Consider the following 24,914-nt stretch of genomic DNA (forward strand, 5'->3'; position numbering starts at 1 on the left):
AACAGTCATGCATTCACTTTTCCTTGCCATTTTTAATAAAGCCTAGTTTCCTAATATTCATGAAATATTGCATTTCAATTAAATTACATAGGTTGTGAGAAAATAGTTTGCCCTAAGCTGTTTAGTGTTGACACCAACTGTCATTTGCTTTTTCTTTGGTATAATGCCCAAGGAGGCTTTGAGTACAACTAATGCAAAGCACTGTCATTCTTTAATGAGATACTCTTTGATCATGTATAACATAACACTGTCTGAGGAATACAATAATAAACTGAAACAATACTTTGTTTATGAGAGATATGATATATAATATGCAGAGACATTGAAAATAAACTTTTGCTACTTTAGTGGAAATTATAAGTTTGTACTGTCCTAACTATCCTCAGTTCCATACATATGTATGCAAACATATAATATTTTCTCAGACTGCTCCTTTGTCTTTTACATTACCTATCTTCATGACATATAAATAAATGGACAAGGAGAACAAGTGGATTTCTGGATTATTAGATTAATTTAGTTTTTAAAATCTAAAGCTCTTGTTTAGCTTTTACCTTTTACCACCTGTTGAATCTGCTCTGTGTTTCATGGTAGTAATGCCTCAAATAGTTTTAGAATTCTCTGGTCATTTTTTAATGAATCAGGACATTAGTTCTGAAAAAAAGACATCCTATAACTAGAAATAGCAGAAATAATCATTTTGGTTATTAGGATTGATGTTTTAAACCTATTATCCTATTTTAATCATATTACACATTTTTAATAACTGGGCTTAATAGTGGCATTTTTAGTCAGTTTTTGTCATAAGGAAACTAATTTCCATCCCCTTAAAAACAGCAGTGCAAAATTGAAATATGTTATGCTTTACACTTGGAATAGCATGAATTAACAGTATCTACATATTAATAAGCTCTTTATAGTTGTCTTCTTAAAATTTCTCATATGTTCTATATGATATAATTGGGTTGATAGCTTTGGATCATTTTACATTAAAATTATTGGCATTTTCATAACAAAACATTCCTTTCAGGTATCCTCTTATTCACCTAAGCTCTCTTCTTCTAAAAGGCAGGTGGTTTCAGGCAGCTGGGATTTGATGCCACAAAAGAATTTTAAATCTGCTCCATTACAGAAGGCTTAGAAAAAGACACAGTCAGAATCTGCCACAGAAATGTTGGAAAGCATTTTCATTTTTACAAAAAGCAAGGGAAAATAACCCTATTCATCTCTTCTCTTGAATTCACTTGATCTGTGGTGTAGAATCCATGAAAAATAGAGTAGCTTCAAGGAGCCCAAACTTCCAACTATCACTCATTTTCTTTGGTGTAGATGATTTATAGGCTGATGTATAATAATACAGCCAAATACAGTACTAAATAATATCTGTAAAATGACTTGAATTTTTTTCAGGGAGTTTTTTTTGTTTTGTTTTTTTTAAGATTATCTCAATAACTTAACCATTTTCCTCAGCTTCTATGCAAAAAGACATCTCCAGCTATACAAATAGGCAGACTTCTAAGGTAGCCTCTGGGATTCCTCTCCTCTGGAGCACATGCTCTGCATAATTTCCTCTTTTATAGTATGAAGGTCACATATGGCTATAACGGGATAGAAGATCCTTTGATTATTACCATTTATGGAAAAAATGATGGTACAGTCACCCCCATTATTATATCACAAAGATTTCTGTCCACTGTATAAGACAGGAGAGAGATTATTCTGTTTTTAAAGAAGCTGCCACATGGTGAGAAAGTCAAGCAGCTAAGATCTAGTTCTCAGCAGGCTGTTAGAAAAAAATAATGTAGACTTCATTCCTACAACTGTAGAGAAATGATTTTGCCAAAAACTAAATGAGCTTGAGAAACACAAACATTACATGAGATCACAGCCAAGCCAATACTTTGATGTATTTCTGGAAAGACTTTGAGCAAATGACCCAAGTAACCCATGCCCCATTTCCTTACCTTCAGAAGTGGTGACATAAATGTGTGTTGTAATTGCTGTGTTTATAGTGACTTTTTATTCTGTAATAGAAAATTAATACAGCTTATAAGGGTTTTAAATTTAAACAGATAAATATCATTACAAATATCTTTGAAAGTTTTTTTTTCAATGTAGGTAGGTAGATACACACATGCATATATACTTATATCAATGTACATATGTATGTGCTTACCCTTACACACATGTACATGCACACATCACACATATATGTCTTAAATGATATGGGTAAACACATGGCTATAAATGAAGTGAAAGTTTAAAACTGATCAATATTATGTATCTTGGTGAGAATTAAGGTGGAATGCAAAAAAAATAGGAAGAATTATGTACATAAGGAGTTCATTACCAACGTTTCATGCAGAAAATCAATGCTGATTAAATGTTTTTAATATTCCACTACAACAAAGAGATGAGATACTTAAAATATAATTGTCTTAGAATAATGAAATTTTTTAATTTAAATTGCAAAATATTTGTGAACAGCCAAATAATGAAATTCTAAAAAGTAAAATAATACATTTAAATAAAAACTATTATTTTGGAATTTTAATAAATAGGAATAAACATTTTAGTGCATCAAAATTAGTACCTAAAAATCTAATTTTAGTGTCTCTATTATTTTATGCAGAGTTCTTTACTACCTTTTCATGGTAATTTTTTACATAATGTAAGTGTGTATGTTAGTTACTCAGTCATGTCTGACTCTTTGAGACACCATGTACTGTAGACTGCCATGCTCCATGGGATTTTCCAGGCAAGAATACTAGAGTGGGTTGCCATTTCCTTCTTCAGGGGATCTTCCTGACCCAGGGATCCAACTCTGGTCTCTTGAATTGCAGGCAGATTCTCTACTGTCTGAGCCACCAGGGAAGCTTATCATGTAACATGCATGAATAAGTTTTAATATAAACAAATCCATTAAAACATAATGGTCTATTTAAATTTATACATATTATTCCAAGTCCCCTAAATCGTGAGTTAAGATTTGGGAGAAGGAAAAAAATTAACTTTAACTAGAGTTTCTTTTGTGATAGGAGTGATATTTTAAGCGAACGTGAAAGTCATTCAGTCATGTCCAACTCTTTGTGACCCCATGGACTATACAGTCCATGGAATTCTCTAGGCCAGAATACTGGAATGGGAAGCCATTTCCTTCTCCTGGGGATCTTCCCAACCCAGGTATCAAACCCAGGTCTTCCACATTGCAGACGGATTCTTGTGGCTAGCTGAGCCACAAGAAGGAGAAGACAAAAACAATAAACCACTGAAACAGAGACCAAAGGAGCCTAAAAGAATACATGTTATTATAATAGATAGTCAGCTGGAAAAAAAGGTTGCTTAAATATGCAAAACTTCTAAACAGTCTTTTCTCCAAGAAAAGTTTTCTGTGAGATTATAGGGTAGAATTAGCCAAACATTTCTGAGTATGATTTACCTCAGCTATTATGCTCTTTCTTGCTCAGAGCCCTCAAAATTGTGGATGAAGACTAAAATAGAGATTGGTCATTCCACTATCATCAGAAAAATGTAAATATTCTGATGAAAATGTATTAAATTCGCCTAATAAAACCATGAGAACATACCTTATTCATGGAGTAACTTACCTTTTCATAATAATACTGAATTCCAAAATGAATTTCTAATGAATGCATTTTATATGTATCACCATTATCATTGATTCTCGTATAGTCACTTAAAAATAATAGTATTCTCTTCCGTTAGTGTCAGGTTAAAGCATATAGTTCTCCCTATTTAACAAAAAATAAAAATAAGGTATAAAAATAATCTAAGATATTGCTTACCATGCATTTGGAGAGAAAATGCAAACTTAGATTTAGTTTGTCAATTCTAAAATTTGCACCACAGTCTAATGATGGCTGAATTTGTTCAACTAAAGTATTGAGTGCAGTTCATAAATGGGCTAAAATGAAAAGATCTGAAATGTTAATTCTAGGTTTAGTTTGGATATTCTTAATGTATTAATTTATTAGGTGAGATTCTGGTATAAATTATATCCTTATATCCTTAATAAAAATCTTTTTTTTTTTTTTTTTTCCCCAACAGAAGAACAAAAAGGAATTTAAAGTAAATACAGGGAAAGGAACTGATTACATATCAGGTTTTATAGAAAAAGTAAAATTTTATTTAAAGGGAGTCAAATTTAAAAGCCTTACTCCTTAACCTAACTTTTGTTTTTGAAACTAACATGGGTACTAAACAGAAGCCAAAATTTAATAATAGGGCAATTCCAAACTAATGTGAAATTAAGCATTTTATCATTTAAAATCTGAATGGTCAAAGAGAATAGAATAATTTCTGCAGATAATTATATTTACTGTTAATTTCATTTGATATACATGATGATTTTTTAATTCCTAATTTTACCTGTATTGCATCATTTGATAATATTTTAGAATTTGTTTACAAGAGTCTTGGTCTGTTATAAACTAGATGTTATAAAATACCTCATAAAATACCTCTTTACCAACATGCCTCAAAATCAAGCAATAATGGGCTTGTGGCTAAACTCCAATTAATTCTTATTTATTAGACTTTTAGTTTTCCCATAAAAAATTATTAGATACCATTTTATTAATTTCTTTAAGAAAACCTAAAATTCACAGTCTTTGAAAATATATGTTATTTTGTTATTATTACTAGCAATTTACTTAGATGAATGCAATATTACTTAATTTAAATTTATATTTTATGGGTAGCTCCAAATTTATCTGTAAATTTTTATGGAAAGCAAATTACTCTCCATTCTGTGGTAAATTTGAAATGCAATGCTTAATGATAACTCAGGAAATTCACTGATATTCTGATTGTCTACTTTTATATGCAATGAATGAGGCATTGGGGACAACCTAAAATTTTTCTATTCAATGTACATGTTGACCCAACAGCTTGCATTTTGTTATTGTCATTGTATTTCAGTTGATAAAATGAATTCTAACAATCTACAACATTGAACTTATGCAGAGTTTAAAAGATCTCTCATCTTTCAACTGGAATTTCTAAAATCTACATGTTCATGTTACAATTCATATTTATAGTTAACTTCCCAAGCAATTTTATTTGAAATTTTTGTCAGAACCAATTCTTCAGTTAACTGAATGTACACATTTCTTATTTCTTAATATTTTAAATTTTACTGGGCACAGTGTATGTCACTGAATCATAGTTATTAATACACACTCATTGGGCAAATCAATACATTTCCTTATAGTTCACATTTTTTTATTCATTATCTGTAATAATAGAAAAGCCTTCCTATTATCTTATCTGAGAAATGTTGAAATGGAATTAGAAACTATTTTCAGGGGTAATGTGCCCTTTTTTCAAAAGTATTTTCATAAAACTATGATGATTATATGTGAGCACACTTGATCTCTCACAGAATGTTGTTGCTCAGTCGCTCAATCGTGTCCAACTCTTTGCGATCCCATGGACGGCAGCACACTAGGCTTTCCTGTTCATCACCAGCTCCCAGGGCTTGCTCAAACTCATGTTCACAGAGTTGGTGATGTCATCCAACCATCTCATCCTCTGTCATCCCCATCTCCTTGTGCCTTCAATTTTTCCCAACATCAGGGTCTTTTCTAACGTGTCAGCTTTTCGCATCAGGTGGCCAAAGTACTGGAGCTTCAGTTTCAGCATCAGTCCTTCCAATGAACACCCAGGACTGATTTCCTTTATAGGATGGACTGGTTGGATCTCCTTGCAGTCCAAGGGACTCTCAAGAGTCTTCTGCAACACTACAGTTCAAAAGCATCAATTCTTCAGCACTCAGCTTTCTTTATAGTCCAACTCTCGCATCCATACAGGACTACTGGAAAAAACAGAACTTTGACTAGACAGACCTTGTTGCCCAAGTAATGTCTCTGCTTTTTAATAAGCTGTCTAGGTTTGTCATGCCTTTTCTTCCAAGGAGCAAGTGTCTTTTAATTTGATGGCTGCAGTCACCATCTGCAGTGATTTTGGAGCCCAAGAAAATAAGAGTCTGTCACTGTTTCCATCGTTTCCTCATCTATTTGCCATGAAGTGATGGGACTGGCTGCTTTTTCACTGTCCTCTTTCACCTTCATCAAGACGCTCTTTAATTCCTCTTTGCTTTCTGCTATAAGGGTGGTTTCATATCTGCAGTTCTTGATGTTTCTCTTGGCAATCTTGATTCCAGCTTGTGCTTCATCCACCCTAGCATTTCATATGATGTACTCTGCGTATAGACTATACAGCCTTGACATACGCCTTTCCCAATTTGAAACCAGTCCATTGTTTCATGTGCAACTGTTGCTTCTTGACTTGCATACAGGTTTCACAGGAGGCACGTAAGGTGGTCTGGTATTCTCATCTCTAAGAATTTTCCAGTTTGTTGTGATCCACACAGTCAACATGTAGACATTAATAATGATATTATAATAAGCTGCAAACCTCAGTAGTTGGGTAAATTACAACAATAGAATATTTTCCTTTTTCACAATGGAGATATTGTTTATTAGCATATGCAAGGGATAAAATCAGAGCTTCAAAAATTATAGACAATTGTTTAATGTTAAAAATAAAATTACCCCCAGTTAAAAAAAAAGCTTTTCCATTAATGCAAAAAAAGAATAATCAAACATATAAATGCTACTTTTTTTCCTGTGGTATATAATAGTAGCATAGTATTAATAGTAGTAGTGCCATTAGTTATTAATGGCAATAGCATTAGTTAATTATGTATTAATAAAAATTAAATTAATTATTAAATAATAATTCTAGAAAGTGCACAAAAATGACGCTCCCCAAGTTAAAGATGAATAGGTATTTTGGAATGCTATTTTCTCCTGAGCTAACCTCACTAAAGTATACTCATATTTTCCAATTTTGCTTTGCGTTTACATTGTGTTTAAACCTAGACTATCACCCACAATGTCAAATCTACAATAATGACAGCAGCAACTTGAAGGAAATGCGCCCGTCTTCTCCTGTGGGAACACCAAATCACAACTAGCAGCTGAATAACCATCAGCAGGAGAATGCTGGAGCCCACCAAAAAAACATATCCCACATCCAGGGACAAAAGAGAAGACACAAGGAGACAATAGGAGGGGCACAATCACCATAAAATCAAATTCCATACCTGCTGGTGTGCAACCCACAAACTGGAAAATGATCATACCAAAGAAGTTCTCCAACTGTTGCAAAGGTTCTAGGCCTGACATCAGACTTCTCAGTCTGGGGATCTGGCAAAGGGACTGGGAATCCACAGGGAATCTGACTCTGAAGGACACTGGGATTTGATCACAGAACTTCCACAGGACTGGGAGAAACATATTCTTGGAGGGCACAGACAAAATCTTGTGTGCACCAGGACCCAGGGGAAAGGAGCAGTGACCTCAGTGACTGAGCCAGAGCTGCCTGTGAGTCTTTGAAAGTCTCCTGCAGAGGCTTGGGTCAGCAGTGGCCTGCCACAGGGACCAGGGCACTGGCAGCAGTCCTGGGAGGCATGGGTTGGAATAAGTCCTTTTGGAGGTCGATCTTAACCCTACTATGTAGCCTAGGGACTGCAGGAGTGGGTGGCCTCAGGCCAAACAACTAACACAAGGAGCATAGCCCCACCCATCATGAAATAATTGGATTAAAGATTTACTGATCATAGCCTTGCCCACCAGAGCAAGACCCAGTTTTCCCCACAGAAAAACCTCCCATCAGGAAGCCTTCATAATACTCTTATCTTCATCCATCAGAGCACAGACAGAAAAAGCAAGAACAATAATCACAGAAAGCTAACCAAAATGAACACATGGATCACAGCCTTATGTAACTCAGTGAAGCTATAAGCTATCCTGTTCAGGGTCACCCAAGACAAATGGGTCATGGTGGAGAGTTCTGACAAAACATGGTCCACTGGAGAAGAGAATGGCAAACCACTCCAGTGTCCTTGCCTCAAGAACACCATGAACAGTATGAAAAGGCAAAAAGATATGACACTGGAAGATAAGCCCCCAGGTAGATAGCTGTCCAATATGCTACTTGGGAAAAGTAGGGAAATATCTCAGAAAGAATGAAGAGGTTGGTCCAAAGCAAAAATAATGCCCAGTTGTGGATGCAGCTGGTAGTGAAAGTAAAGTCTGCTACTGTAAAGGACAATATTACACAAAAACCTAGAATTTTAGGTTCTTGATGTGAAGTGAAGTGCTAGTCACTCAGTTGTATACAACTCTTTGCAAGCCCAGGGAATTAAACTTGCTCAAGCAGGAGATGACATATGTGAATACAGACATTTTAGAAATCAATGAACTAACGTGGACAGAAATGGGCGAATTGAATTCTGATGACCACTATATCTACTACTGTGTTCAGGAATCCTTTGGAAGAAATGGAGTAACCCTTAGAGTCAATAAAAGAGTCCAAAATGCAGTACTTGGGTGCAATCTCAAAAACTTCAAAAATCTCAAAAATGATCTTGGTTCGTTTACAAGGCAAACCATTCAATATCACAGTAATCCAAGTCTATGCCCCAAACACTGATGCCAAAGAAGGTGACGTTGAATAGTTCTGTGAAGACCTATAAGACCTCCTAGAACTAACACCAAAACCAAGATGCCCTTTTCAATATTGGGGACTAGAATGCAAAAGTAGGAAGTCAAGAGATACCTGGAGTAACAGGGAAGATTGGCCTTGGAATACAAAATGAAGCACGGCAAAAGCTAAGACAGTTTTGCTAAGAGAATGCACTGGTCATAGCAAACACGCCTTTCCAACAACACAAAAGATGACTCTACATATGGACATCACCAGATGGTCAATACCAAAATCAGGTTGATTATATTATTTACAGTAGAAGATGGAGAAGTTCTACACAGTCAGCAAAAACAAGACCTGGAGATGACTATGTCTCAGATCATCAGCTCCTTATTGCAAAATTCATGCTTAAATTGAAAAGAAGCAAGTAAACCACTAGACCATTTCAGTTCAGTTCAATTGCTCAGTCGTGTCCGACTCTGTGACCCCATGAATCACAGCACACCAGGCCTCCCTGTCCATCACCAACTCCAGGAATTTACTCAAACTCATTTCCATCGAGTAGTGATGCCATCCAGCCATCTCATCCTCTGTCTTCCCCTTCTCCCACCTTCAATCTTTCCAAACTACAGGGTCTTTTCCAATGAGTCTGTTCTTCTCATCAGGTGGCCAAAGTATTGGAGTTTCAGCTTCAGCATCAGTCCTTCCAATTAACACCCAGGACTGATCTCTTTTAAGATGGACTGGTTGGATCTCCTTGCAGTCCAAGGGACTCTCAAGAGTCTTCTCCAACAACACAGTTCAAAAGCATCAATTTTTCAGCACTCAGCTTGTATGACCTAAACCAAATCCTTTATGATTATACAAAGAATAGATTCAAGGGTAGATCTGGTAGACAGAGTGCCTGAAGAACTGTGGATAGAGGTTCATAACACTGTACAGGAGCTAGTGACCAAAACCATCCCCTAGAAAAAGAAATCATAGAAGGCAATGTGGTTGTCTGAGGAGGCCTTACAAATAGCTGAGTAAAGATAAGAAGTGAAAGGCAAAGTAGAAAGGGAAGGATATACGCAATTCAATGCAGAGTTTCAAAGACTAGCAAGGAAAGATAAGAAAGCCTTCTTCAGCGAACAATGCAAAGAAAGAGAGGAAAACAATAGAATGGGAAAGACTAGAGATTTCTTCAAGAAAACTGGAGATATCAAAGGACTATTTCAGGCAAAGATGGGCACAATACAGCACAGAAATAGCAAGGACCCAACAGAAGCAGAAGAGATTTTAAGAAGAGATAGCAAAAATACACGGAAGAACTATACAAAACAGATCTTAATGATCTATAACCACGATGATGTGGTCACTCACTTAGAGCCAGACTTCCTAGAAGATGAAGTCAAACCCAACTTAGGAAACATTACTATGAACAAAGCTAGTGGGGCTGATGGAATTCCAGCTGAGCTATTTTAAATCTTAAAAGGTGATGTTGTTAAAGTGCTGCATTCAATATATCAGCAAATTTGGAAAACTCAGCAGTGGCCACAGGACTGGAAAAGATCAGTTTTCATTCCAGTTTCCTCAAAAGCAATGCCAAAGAATGTTCAAACTACCACACAATTGCAATCATTTTACATGTTAGCAAAGTTATGCTAAAAATCCTTCAAGCTCGGCTTCAACAGTATGTAAACCAAGGACTTCCAGATGTACAAGCTGGTTTTTGAAGAGACAGAGGAACCAGACAGCAAATTACCAACATCTGTTGGAGATAGAATAAGCAAGGAAATTCCAACAAAGAATATACTTCTGCTTCATTGGACTTCCCTGGTTGTTCAGATTGTAAAGAATCTGCTTGCCATGTGGAAAATCTGGGTTGGATCCTTGGGTCAGGAAGAACCCCTGGAGAAGGGAATGACTTCTTCCAGTATTCCAGTATTCTTGACTGTAGAATCCCATGGAAAGAGGAGTCTGGTGGTCTACAGTTCATGGGCTTGCAAAGAGTTGGACATGACTGCTTCATTGACTATGTGAAAGCCTTTGACTGTGTTTATCACAACAAATGGTGGAAAATTCTTAAAGAGATAGGAATACAAGACCATCTTACCTGTCTCTTAAGAAACCTGTATGCAGGACAAGAAACAACAGTTAGAACTGGACATGGGAACAACTGACTGGTTCAAATTTGGGATGGAGTACATCAAGGCTTTATATTGTCACCTTGCTTATTTAACTTCAAAGCAGAGTACATCATGCAAAATGCTAGGCTGAGTGAATCTCAAGCTGGAATCAATACTGCCTGGAGATATATCAACAACCTAAGATAAGAAGTTGATACCACTCTAATGGCAGAAAGTGAAGAGCAACTAAAGAGCTTCTTGATTAGGGTTAAAGAGGAGGGTAAAGGGTATCTTGAAACTCAATATTCAAAAAATTAAGATCGTGGATTCTCGTTCCATCACTTCATGGCAAATAGAGAGAGGAAAATTGGAAGCAGTGACAGATTTTTTTTTTTTTTTTTACCTTCAAAATCACTGCAGATGGTGACTGCAGTCACAATATTAAAAGATTCTTGCTCCTTGGAAGGAAAGCTATGACAAACCTAAGCAGCCTATTAAAAAGCAGAGACAGCACTTTGCCAACAAAGATCCAGATGGTCAAAGCTGTGGTTTTTCAGGTAGTCAAGTATGGATATGAGAACTGGATCATAAAGAAGGCTGAGCAACAAAGAACTGGTGCTTTCAAAATGTGGCACTGGAGAGGACTCCTGAGAGTCCCTTGGAGAGCGAGGGTATCAAACCAATCAATCCTAAAGGAAATCAACCCTGAATATTCATTGGAAGGACTGATGCTGATGCTCCAATACTTTGACCACCTAACAGGAAGAGCCAACTTATTCGAGAAAACCCTGAGGGCAAGAAGAGAAGGGGGCAACAGAGGATTAGATGGTTGGATGGTATCATTGATTCAATGGGCATGAGTTTGAGTAAGCTCATGCTTACTCAACTTAGTGAAGGACAAAGAAGCCTGGTGTGCTACAGTGCATGGGGTTGCAAAGAGTGGGACACAACTTAGTGATTAAACAGCAAGAACAAGCTTGAAAACTAGAGGACATTACTCTAAAACCAGAGTAAGATATCAAGTAAAAGTAAAATGAGGGCTTTCCTGGTGGCTCTGTTGTAAAACATCTATCTGCCATCACATAAGACCCAGATTCTGTCTCAGGAAGATCCCTTGGAAAAGTAAATGGCAACCCACTCCACTATTCTTGCTTGAGAAATCCCAAGGACAGAGAACCTTGCTGTCCTTGGGGCACAAACAGGGTTGTACACAACTTAGCAACTACACCACAAAAAAGCACAATAGAGAAACTAAATGGAAGTAATGATAAATCTTCAGTTCATATCTTTCCCCAAAAGATCTGTGAATCTCTCTTTTGAGTCATTCTGCTTTAAATGTATTTACTTGGAATCTGAATAAAGAAAAGTATTATTACTTTTTGAGAATTGTGGAAAAAACAGAAAGTTATTCATTGAAATGTGATCAATTTCTTTACTTCATTATATTTTTATTGGTTTGTAATATTATTTTTTAACTTTAGAACTTCATTTTATTACTTATAATATTTAATTCATTTCAATTGTTTCACTGATGATATAATACTTACAGTGATATATGTGAAATCATCTAAGAAATGTACAGTAGAACTGGCTCTATAGTTGGCTTGAGTAAAATCTGGCTAAAAATAAGTATTTTAAAGGAAGTTTAAAGTTCTCTATAAATTTAGTGTACCCCAGATGCTCTGGGAGTTGGTGATGGACAGGGAAGCCTGGCATGCTATAGTGCATGGGGTCATTGACTTGGGTCCTCCAGGCTCCTCTGTCCTACACTACCTCCCAGAGTTTGTTCAAATTCAAGTCCATTAAATCCGTCATGCTATCTAACCATCTCATCCTCTTCTGCCCCCTTCTTTTATCTTCAATCTTTCCTAGCGTCGGGGTTTATTCCAACATGTCAGCTCTCTGTATCAGGTGGCCAAAGTACTGGAGTTTCAGCTTCAGCATTAGTCCTTCCAATGAATATTCAGGGTTTATTTCCTTTAGGACTGGTCTGATCTCCTTGCAGTCCAAAGGACTCTTAAGAGTCTTCTCCAGTACCACAGTTCAAAAGCATCAATTCTTTGGTGCTCAGCCTGCCTTCTTTATGGTCAACTCTCACATCCATACATAACTACTAGACTAACCATAGCTTTGATTAGATGGACCTTTGTTGGTAAAGTAATGTCTCTGCTTTTTAATACGCTGTCTAGGTTTGTTATAGCTTTTCATCCAAGGAGCAAGAATCTTTTAATTTCAAGGCTGCAGTCACCATCCACAGTGATTTTGGAGTCCAAAAAAAAGAAAATCTGTCACTGCTCCCATTTCTTCCCCTTCCACTTGTCATAAAGTGATGGGACCAGATGCCATGACCTTAGTTTTTTGAATGTTGAGTTTCAAGATGTATCTTCCACTCTCCTTTTTCACCCTCATCAAGAGGCTCTTTCATTCCTCTTCACTTTCTGCCATTAGAGTGGTATCATCTGCATATTTCAGGTTGTTGATATTTCTCCCACCAATCTTGACCTCAGCTTGTGAGTCATCCAGCACAGCATTCCACATGATGCACTCTGCACTGAAGTTAAATAAGTAGGGTGATGATATACAAGCTTTTTGTACTCCTTTCCCAATTTTGAACCATTCCATTGTTCCATGTCTAGTTCTAACTGTTGCTTCTTGACTTACATATAGGTTTCTCATGAAATATGGTAAGGCCATCTTGTTTTCCCTTCTCTGTAAGAACACATGTAAATCCATGGCTGATTCATGTCAATGTATGGCAAAAACCACTACAATATTGTAAAGTAATTAGCCTTCAGCTAATAAAAATAAATGAAAAAAAAAAAAAGAATTTTCAATAGCTTGCTACGATCTACACAATCAATGGCTTTAGCATAGTCAATGAAGTAGAAATTTTTCTAGAACCCCCTTGCTTTCTTCATCATCTAGTCAATGTTGGCAATTTGATCTCTGGTTCTTCTGCCTTTTTTAAATCCAACTGGTACATCTGAAAGTTCTGGATTCACATACCTCTGAAGGCTAACTTGAACAATTTTGAGTATAACCTAGCTAGTATGTGGAATCAGTGCAATAGTATCATAGTTATAATATTCTTTGGCATTGCCCTTTCTTGGAATTGGAATGAAAATTGACCTTTTTCTGTACTGTGACCACTGCTGCATAACTATTTACATTAGCATCCCCCCAAATAAATATTTAGGTATAAATTACCAAAATAAGTATATTGTCTACATAAGATAAACTATAAAACTTTGATAAAATAAATCAAAACTAAATAAAATGGAGAGACAGCTCATGTTTATTGATGGGAATACTCAATGTTGTTAAATGCTCATTTCTTCCAAACTCTATCAATTGTCCAATGAAATCCCAATCAAAATTCCAGCAAGTTGTTTTGTATCAACAAACTAATTTTAAAATATATGTTGAGAAGCAAAAGCCCCAGTGCTAAAAGAATTAATGCAATATTGAAGGAGAAGAAAAGATTGAAGACTGACACATCTAGACTTTAGGACTTACTAGAAGGCTATAAGCAATGGAAACAGTGAGAGACTATTTTTTTGAAATCCAAATCACTGCAGATGGTGGCTGCAGCCATCAAATTAAAAGATGCTTGTCCCTTGGAAGAAAAGCTATGACAAACCTAGACAGCATATTAAAAAGCAGAGACATTACTTTGCCAACAAAGGTCCATCAAGTCAAAGCTATGGTTTTTCCAGTAGTCATGTATGGATGTGAGAGTTGGACTATAAAGAAAGTTGAGTGCTGAAGAATTGGTGCTTTTGAACTGTAGTGTTGGAGAAGACTCTTGAGAGTCCCTTGGACTGCAAGGAGATCCAACCAGTCCATCCTAAAGGAAATCAGTCCTGAATATTCATTGGAAGGACTGATGCTGAAGCTGAAACTCTAGTACTTTGGTCACCTGATGCAAAGGACCAACTCATTGAAAAAGACCTTGATGCTGGGAAAGATTGAAGGCAGGAAGAGAAGGGGACAACAGAGGATGGGATGGTTGGATGGCATCACCAACTCGATGGGCTTGAGTTTGAACAAGCTCGGGAGTTGGTGATGGACGGAGAAACCTAGTGTGCTGCAGTCCATTGGGTCACAAAGAGTTGGACATGACTGAGCAACTGAAGTGAACTGATAAGGCTATAGCAATCCAAACAGTGTGGTATAATTGAAAGAATAGACAAATAGAGCCATAGAATAGAATACAGAACCCAGACACTGACTCATATAAATAGAATCAACAAAGGATAAAAGCAATACTATGGAATAAGGATAATCTTTTCCACAATGCTGCTGGAACAACTTTCATATTCAAAACAGTAAGTCTACACAAAGACATTATACTAACATTAACTTGAAGTGGATCACAGACCTCATTGTAAAACACAAAACTATAAAACTTCCAGAAGAAAGCATAGGTGACCTTGGGTATGGCAATGACTCTTGAGATGAAAAGAAAGAATTGATAAACTAGACTCCATTAAAATTAAAAATGTTTGCTATGAAAGATACTCTCAACAAAATTAGAAAGATACACATCTGGGTGAAAATATTTGCAAAAGATACATCTGACAAAGGATGTTTATCCAAAATGTACAAGAAATGCTTTAAACTCAACAGTAAGAAAACAACCTAATTAAAAATGGGTCAAAGATCTTAACAGAGAACTCACCAAAGAAGACATTCAGATGACAAATAAGCAGATGAAATGATGCTCCATTTCATATTTCATTAGAGAACTGCAAATTAAAATCACACTTGCATATCACTACACATGTACTAGAAAAGTCAAAACCTATAATACTCATAACACCAAATGCTGGAGAGGATGTGAAACAACAGGAACTCTCATACACTGCTGGTGAGAATGAAAAATGTCATAACCACTTTGGAACCCAGTTTAGCAGTTTCTCACAAGTCTAAACATACTCTTGCCATACGCTCCAGTACTGCACTCCTTAGGGTTTACATATGAATCAAAACTTACAACCACCAAAAAAAATTGCTCATGGATATTTATAGCCGCATTATTCATAATGGCCTAAATTTGAAAGCAACCAAGATATTCTTCAGTAGGTAAATGAATAAATAGCATTCTAATGATGGAATGTTATTTGGTACTAAAGAGAAGTAAGTTATGAATTTGTGAAGAGACACAGTGGACACTTACATGTATGTTTCCCAGGTAAACAGATCAATTTGAAAAGGCTACATACACTATGATTCCAACTATGTGGCATACTAGAAAAATCAAAACTGTGAGAACAAAAGATCAGTGGTTGCCAGGGTTCGCAGTGGGGAAATGAAGAAGTGGAGCTTAGAAAATTCTTAGGTCAGCGAAAATACTCTGCATCATACCACAACGATGGGTACATGTCATTATACATTTGTCCAAATCCACTGAATATGCAACACCAAGAGTGAACCTCAATATAAACTATGGACTTTGGGTGATTATAATGAGCCAATGTAGACACATCAATTATAAGAAATGTATCATTCTGGTGGGTAAATTTCAGTAATGGGGGAGACTATGCATGTGTGGAGGCATAAAGTATATGTGAAATTTGTGTAACTTCCACTTAACTTTGCTATGAATCTAAAGCTGCTCTAAAGATAAAGTGTTATTTTTTTTAAAAAATGATGTAATCACTGTATTTAACTCTATTTGGCAGTAGATCATTGTTCTAGATAGAGCAGAGTACTTTCAAAATGAACATATGATTATTGTAGCATAGGATGCAGTTTACATTCCCTAGAAAGGGCTATTGATGCTCATTTGATTTTGAGACAGTTATTAAATAGTCTTGTGTACATTCAGAAACACATAAAGAAACACATGTGCATATACACACTCTGGACACATGTAAGTATATAATTACTCTTATCAGGTAATTTTATTAATCACTCTCATAAACAGCAATTGATTAATATGTTAATAGTACCATCTCTGGGTTAAACAAAAAGGAGAAATCATGTCAAATGAATTTGTGTTGCTTAAATATATTTAGTTAAATATACTTATTTTCTTGGAACACAGATTTCTTCACTTGTTATACAGACCAGTAATATCCAAGAGAAATTAGATATATACAATATTACAACTGATGCTCAAATTTAGTACTCATTTTATTTCACAGAAATTACTATGTTTTTGGCCATTACAGATTGAAAGGTGGTACTTTATAGAGATACAGATAATGAACACAGAATATCTTAAAATATTTTACTATTTTAAATTAGTAATGAGGGTAATTATGTTTTATACTTTTATTATTCTATGATTTGCACTGAATGTTGGAAGTATTAACAAAACTTTTATATATCTATCACATTAAATTTCACTTTACATAAATAATACCAAGCAATAATTAAGTGGCATTGGGTGATGAAAAAATTTAAAATGACAGAAGAGTTTTCTTATTCATGCATATTTTACCATCAGTAGTGACTTATCCTTTGCACTTTCCTGCAATTTACACTGCACTTGACTTTAAAATTTTCAGGTCTAAAAGTAAAAGCTATTTACTTTTAAACATCTAGGGTATAATTGTGTGAAATGCAAATTACGCCATAATTTTCTTTCTTTAAACATTATTACATGACCTGGGGCTAAATTAGAACAGCAAAGTGGTGGACCATCTTAACATTTAATATACAAAGGAGAAGTTTAACCCAAAGTAACAAATAAAAGGTAGTCTAATAAAATTGTCCTTAATGGGCTTTGGATTTCTAATCTATCTAAAGAACTAAAGAATAGTTTTTATAAAGCAAATACAGAATAATATAAACTGTATTGCAAAGAATAAATGATGCCTCTGACTATACTAATGCTCTATCTTGCCATTATTTGAGGTAGCCTAGTGTATTTTTCTTCATGTTAAAAATACCAAGCATTTTTCAGATTTCTAGACATTTGAAAGTGCCTGGCTAAGTTTATATTCTTTCTGAGGTAAGCTTATCTTACAGAATTAATGATGGAAAAGGAAATCAACACATTTTAGAAGTGCTAAGATTGAAAGCCAGGAGGGTTTGATTACAGTACTTCCACAGGACTGGGGAGACAGACTCTTGGAGGGCACAAAGAAACCTTGTGCACATTAGGACCCAAGAGAATGGAGCAGTGTACCCACCAGCGACTGAGCCAGACTTGCCTGTGAGTATCCAGGAGTCTCCAGAGGCATGGGTCAACAGTGGCCTGGTGCAGGGTCAGGGGATCCGAATAGAACAATCCTGGGAGCCATAGGGCATGCTGGCACAAGTCCTTTTGAAGGAGGTCACAATTATTCCTACCATAGTTTGGCCTCAGGCAAACAATGTATTCCTCAGAGGAATACAGCCCCATCTATCAGCAGAAAATTTTGTATTAAAGATTTACTGAGCATGGCCCCACCCATTAGAGCAAGACCCAGATTTCCCCACAGCCAGTCCCTCCCATCAGGAAGCTACTACAAGCCTCTTATTCTTATTCAACAGAGGGCAGGCAGGAACCAGAGGTCAAGTTTCCAACATCCATTGGATCATAAAACAGCAAGAAAGTTCCAAAAAAATATCAACTTCAGCTTCACTGACTATGCTAAGTCCTTTGACTGTACGGATCACAGCAAATTATGGAAAATTCTTTAAGAAATGGGAATACCAGACCACGTTACCTGCCTCTTGAGTAAGCTGTATGAAGGTCAAGAAGCAAGTTAGAATCAGACATGGAACAAAGGACTGGTTCCAAATTGGGAAATGAGTAAATCAAGGGTGTATATTGTCACGCTGCTTATTTAATTTATATGCAGAGTACATCATAGGAAATGCTGGGCTGGATGAAGCACAAGCTGGAATCAAGATTGCTGGGGAAAATATCAATAACCTCAGATATGCAGATGGCACTACCCTTTGGCAGACAGCAAAGAGGAACTAAAGAGCCTCTTGATGAAAGTGAAAGAGGAGAATGAAAGCTGGCTTAAAACTCAACATTCAAAAAACTAAGTTCATGGCATCCAGTCCCATCACTTCATGGCAAATAGATGGAGAAACAGTGGAAACAGTGGCTGACTTTATTATTCTGGGCTCCAAAATCACTGCAGGTTGTGACTGCAGCCATCAAACTAAAAGACACTTGGTCCTTGGGGAAAAAGTTATGACCAACCTAGACAGCATATTAAAGATCAGAGACAGCCTGCACCTCAGCATGGCTGCTTTGGGTATACTGCTCTCTACCCGTGTCCAGAGACTGCACTGCGGCGCCGCGGCTCGGGCAGGCAGCCAGTGTCAACTCAGGCAGGGCCTTGCTGCCAACCCCTCCGGCTATGGGCCCCTTACGGAGCTCCCAAACTGGTCGTATGCGGATGGCCGCCCTGCTCCTCCAATGAAAGGCCAGCTTCGAAGAAAAGCCCAAAGGGAAAAGTTTGCGAGACAAGTTGTACTGCTGTCACAGGAAATGGATGCTGGATTACAGGCATGGCAGCTCAGGCAGCAGGAGAAGTTGCAGGAAGAAAAAAAGGAAGCAGCAAAATGCTCTTAAACCCAAAGGGGCTCTACTACAAAACCCACAACCAAGTCAATAAAAAAGCAACTCCTGTCTCCCTTAAATAAATAAATAAATAAAGAGCAGAGACATTACTTTGCTGACAAAGGTCCATGTAGTCAAAGCTATGGTTTTTCCAGTAGTCACATATGGATATGATATTTGGAAAATTAGAAAGATGAGTGCCAAAGAATTGATGGTTTTGAACTGTGGTGTTAGAGAAGACTCTTGAGAGTCCTTTGAACTGCAAGGAGATCAAACCGTCAATCCTAAAGGAAATCAGTCCTGAATATTCATTGGAAGGACTGATGCTGAATCTCCAACACTCTGACCACCTGATGTGAAAAATGACTCATTGGAAAAGACCCTGATGCTGGGTAAGATTGAGGGCAGGAGGAGAAGGGGACGATAGAGGATGAGATGGTTGGATGGCATCACCGATTCAATGCACATGAGTTTGAGCAATCTCTGGGATTTTGTGATGAACAGGGAAGCCTAGCGAGCTGCATTCCATGGGGTCATAAAGAGTCACACAGGACTGAGCGACTGAACTGAACTGAAGATTTAATCTTTTGTGTAATAATTTCAGAAAAGATTAATTGCCAAAATTCAAATGCACAAACAGAACTCAGAAATTAAAAAGTACTCAAAACTCAATTTATCCCCCAAATACTTTGTTTCAAGAAATTAAATGTATAATTTGCATTTATGGTTTCTAAAACTGCATATATTACAAACCACCAATTCTGTAGCATAAAAATGAATACAAATGACAGGGAAGAAAAGTCATAAAATACTACTTTATTTTTACAATTAAATTCAACCTATAATATAAACTGTCTCCCCATTTTAAAATTGAAATTTTAATATCTAATGAAAAAAATCAGTTTCAATATTTACTTATGACAAAAATCACTATGTGAAATCTGACTTTAGATACAAACTTAATGTGATATTTTTACTGTATAAGTTAATTACCATTTAATACATTTATCATTCAAAGTCAAATAGAATGCAGCTTATCTATGTAAAAATGGACTTCACTCTTGGTGCTAAAAAGGCATAGTTCAAAGTTCATTATCTGATCACAGTATTTGAGCTCTGGTAAGGAAATTTTAAGTACACTGGGTACGATAAGTAATATCTAGTAATTTAGGATGACTCTTGCACTCTTGAGTCTTGTTGGGTAAATACTATTTCTGAGTTTTTGGATTTTCTTCTTAAAGAATAGACCCAATTACTTCATAAAATAGCCTTAGGCTTCTTTCTACCTGAAGACCTTCACAAAAACACCAGGCCATTATAGGACTCTATTACCCCACTTTTTCTTTATAAGTCAATATCAAGATTTGCCCGAGTATCTATTTGTATTGCCCCAGGTTCAGCTAGGCTTCTATATTATACATTCTCCAAACAACATGTGGCTCTTCTAGGTGGCACTTATAAAATTATTTTAATAATTTCTATTAAAATAGACTATTTCTGTATTTTAATAATTTCTATTAAAATAGACTATTTCTGTAATTTTTCCCAATGTAACTCTAAGTCCTATGATAGCAAGGACTTCTTTTTTCTAGCTCTGAATCTATCACTAAAGTAAACATTTACTACCTGCCACCAACTTTGGACAGAACTATTTGATTTATTTCAACATAGCTCTGATTTTAATAAGTTATGAATAACTTTATACATGACCATATATATCTACAACCATTTTCAACTATTTTTAGCTTAATTGAATGAGATTTTAGTGCAAAAGAATTCAAAAGTTGTTATAAATCTTCTTTGGATTTCTTGGTTTATAACTTGACTTCTCTAACATGATGAAGTTCTTATGCCATCAGAATTCAGTGTGAGTAAAAATACATAGAAACTGAGATTTGCATTCAGTACTGATGAAAACTGCCAAATTATTTAAAATTCTGAAATGGCTTTCGACAGCCAAGTAGTATAGAGTTCCAAATTCAGATTCTTTGCTGCTTCTAAGCAGTGTAGTCAATCTCCCTTGACTACGTTGCTTAGATTTATCCTGCAAAACTCATCTTAAATGTCTCCTTTAAATAGCATTTTCTGCAAATATCACTGCCCAAGACCTTCCCCAGAGCTGATCACTCCCTCTTGTTCATCACCTCTTATCTAATTTATAGCCATGCTATTGTCTTATAAAAGTTATTACAAAGAATTCTATCTTTTTGAGTATATCTGCTTTTTATGTTACACATTGCTGTATTAAGAACTGGGATAGGGTTTTATTCAATTCTGTATCCTTGGCAAACCTCTTATCTTGCTAAGTAGAGACGACTATTCTGTGTTTTGAGGAAATAAAAAAGAGGTTATATAGATCAATTTATGGGATAAACATGAATATTATTACCATTTTATTTACCAGAATGCTTTTGGATTTCATGATTTACTGTTAATGGTGGTATCTTGTCCTACTCTAATTCAGTTAGAGTGAAATGCAGTATGTTTTCAATGACGTATTCATTGCCCTGTTTGACAATAATATGAACCTTATTCAAGCATTTAAGCATTTTAATTTAACTGCCATATATCAGTAGTTCTAACAGTAAGCAATTAAATGGATGAGGCTTTGTAGAGTAACATAATGAAGAACCCAATCTAGACTACCATAAACAGTTTTCTTGGCAGGGATTGGAGAGATGAGATTCCATCTCCTACAATATCTCAGATAGGAAACTTACTTTCTATTTACCAAGTTCTTACTCATCCTGCAAACAATAGGGCTGTGTCAATTGGAAGTTAGCATATAATGAAAAAAGAATATTGATGGAAACAAGGGGATAAATATAGAAAATAAAAAAGAATGTCTCCAATATACTCAATGGCACTAAAACTGCTTTTATCAGCAGGTTTCTCCCCATTACATGTTAAGTTGACAACTCCCCATTTTGTTATACATGACAACTTGCTCACCAGGTTTTATTACTCCTTCTTTGAGCTTATGAGCAGGTCTTTGTTTGGGATCTTCTCTGCTATTCTTTAAATCACAGTGCTCCACAGAAGCCTCTTTCTAGGTTAAAATTAAAAGAATATACTGATTTCTCTATTATTATATTTTAGTGCTTTTGATTTGCATAATAATTTTCCTTGAAAATCTTCACAATTTTATTTTCAGTTAATGACAAATGTAGTTCAACTATTTAAGTGAAATAATTTTATAACATTAACTTATAATTTAAGTATATATTAACATCAATTCTTATTTTAAAAAGTGAATTTCACCATTTTCTTTTTATTTTACACTACTAAATTTAATAAAACGTTATTGTCTTTACATGTTTCATATTTCTATAATGATATATATTTAGTAAGGTAAGAAAATATTTGAATTCATTTCAAATATTTCTTCACATTTAGTTCTGCTTTTAAGAAAAATTAAATAGCTTGCTTTAAATTTTTTTCTTAAAAACTATTTTTTAAACAATTCAATGAGGTAACTTTCTAATGTGACTGCATATAACTTATTTGAGAGACTTGGGAAACGAATAACAGAAAGTCTACATCAACTTTTTATTCATGACATTATCCAATATGTTGACTGCCATTCACTGATAATGTCACAAATAACTCTGTTACCTACCACTGGCTTCCATTCAGGTCTGTTATTACTTACTCTCACATTCTGCAACCACTTATTATATAATTCAGTGGAGGGTAACCAACACATTTGAAAGCTTTCCCTTTCACCCTACCCTTTGATTGACAGAATTTCTGGTTTCTATTAGGAGTGGACTCATTTGTATGTAAAGTATTCTGTAACATCCAATTGCTTGCATAAAAATTTAAAACAAACAAGAATCAATGCAATTTTGTCCTAGTTTCAACTGACAAGTACTGGATGCTATACACGTTGAGAAAATTCTCAGAGGACTTTTTGCAAGTGTGACTATTTTTTAAGTATTTAGAAATATGTATCTGAAATAAAAACCAAAGAAATATTTTAAAAGAGGAAATATCAATAATAGCGGCATCTTGGATTATTTGATTTTGAGGCTTGAAGGTAAACATAATTCAAATGACAGATGAATTTATGCCTCCAGCTGTACCTATGCACATTAAACTGCATTTTTTTTTTTTTAACATGGCAGCAAAGGGTTAGATGCCTACTGGTTATATAGTTAAATAACACAATCTATATTCACAGATTGCAGATAGCAGAGCTAGATCACAGAAACCATTCACTTTCTAGTATTTTTAATGTTTCCTTTTTGCAGTCTTTTTACATTGTTGCAGCCTAAGAAGTGCCCTGCACTTTTCATTCTAGCCAACAAGGGGTTCATTGAAAACAACTGCAAACCATGCTGCATTACTAAAACAACAGAAGGCAAAGCTTAAATATTAAAATAATGTGCATCTTGACAATTTTTGTATGATTGTAGAAGTAACTAAAGATTGTTATAGTTCCTTTTGTCAAAATTATTTTAACTAAAAAAGGTTACAATTGGACCCATAATAGCAGTAGGTAATATGGTCTTTAAAATTCAGAAATGCAATGACTGTGAGAATAAGCTGAAACTTTCTGTGGTTTGGGAAGGACACATTGAACAAAGTAGTATTAATATAATTATGTGTGCTGTGCTTGAACATAGAATTTATTACACATTTAGCCATTTGGACAGTCTTCAAAAATGTGGTGATACATTGTGGGAAGCAGCAGTGACTGACTTAATAACTAATTAATTGAACTGCAGAAGCTGAGCAAGGCTTAACTTCCAATATAGATTCTCCAGTGGGGTATGAGGTAATACAAAGATCAACTGGATATATTATAAAAACATTATTAAAGAAAATATACTCAGAGTGCTTTAAGTATTTCAGCTGGTGCCTTCTAAACAATAATTTGGGGAACTCCTTGGCAGTCCAGTGGTTAGGAGTCTATGCTTATTGACAAGGGCCTGGGTTCAAGCCCTGGTTGGGGAACTAAGATTCCACAAGCTGCACAGTGCAGTCAAAAATAAAATAAATAAATAAATAAACCTTAATGTGCCTGATTTCAGATTATTGAATAGGTTATTTTCATGTCAGTTAAGCCACAGACCACTCTCTAGCCATGTGTTTGTGAGTATGAAACACTGAGGAGCAACTGTGATGAAGTTATCATGCCTTTTGACTAGCAGTCAATGCTCTGAAGAAAGAACTAAAACTGAGTTTTTTCATCCATGCAAGTAGGAAGGTGGTTTCCCAGGTGGTTCAGTGGTAAAGAATCTGCCTGCCAATGCAGGAGACTCAGGTTCAAACCTTGTGTCAGAAGGATGCCCTGGAGGAGGAAATGGCTATCCACTCCATTATTCTTGCTTGTTAAACTCCATGAACAGAGGAGCCTGGCGGGCTACAGTCCATGGGGTCTCAAAGAAGTGGACTCAACTGGGTACATACACACACACACACACACACACACACACACACATTACCATCTAGGTATATATGAGTTGCCTGAGTTCATTATGTTGTCCAGAAATAATTGTGAAATTCCTCTCACTGTGCTGTTTGTTTTGGAAGCTCTCAAATTATCATGATCACCATGGAAAAACAGTTCAGGGTTTATAATTCTATCAAATCCACTGATGAGGTGGAGCTAGGTTGTTAACTACCAAATCCTTCATGCTTAGGTATCAAATCAAAATTTTTGAGCAGTTTATTTTATTTTCAAACCTTGAAATCTTAGTCAAAAGATCTAAATGTAAAATATGTGGAAAATAGAACTGAGAGCTCATAATTTTGTTTATTTTTTACCATTTTGG

The 24,914-nt window shown here is 35.7% G+C and overlaps 1 protein-coding gene across 1 annotated transcript; it reads left to right on the top strand.

Annotated features, from left to right (window-relative positions):
• The first annotated feature begins 18,806 nt into the window (after positions 1–18,806).
• Positions 18,807–19,211, top strand: LOC122693318 (39S ribosomal protein L52, mitochondrial-like). The gene has a single exon (XM_043900838.1). It carries the CDS (start codon positions 18,814–18,816, stop codon positions 19,144–19,146), a length of 333 nt encoding a protein of 110 aa, XP_043756773.1. The 5' UTR covers positions 18,807–18,813; the 3' UTR covers positions 19,147–19,211.
• The last annotated feature ends 5,703 nt before the right edge of the window (positions 19,212–24,914 follow it).

The sequence above is a fragment of the Cervus elaphus genome, chromosome 5 (genome assembly GCF_910594005.1).
Source record: "Cervus elaphus chromosome 5, mCerEla1.1, whole genome shotgun sequence".
In the NCBI taxonomy this organism is placed as follows: Eukaryota; Metazoa; Chordata; class Mammalia; order Artiodactyla; family Cervidae; genus Cervus; species Cervus elaphus.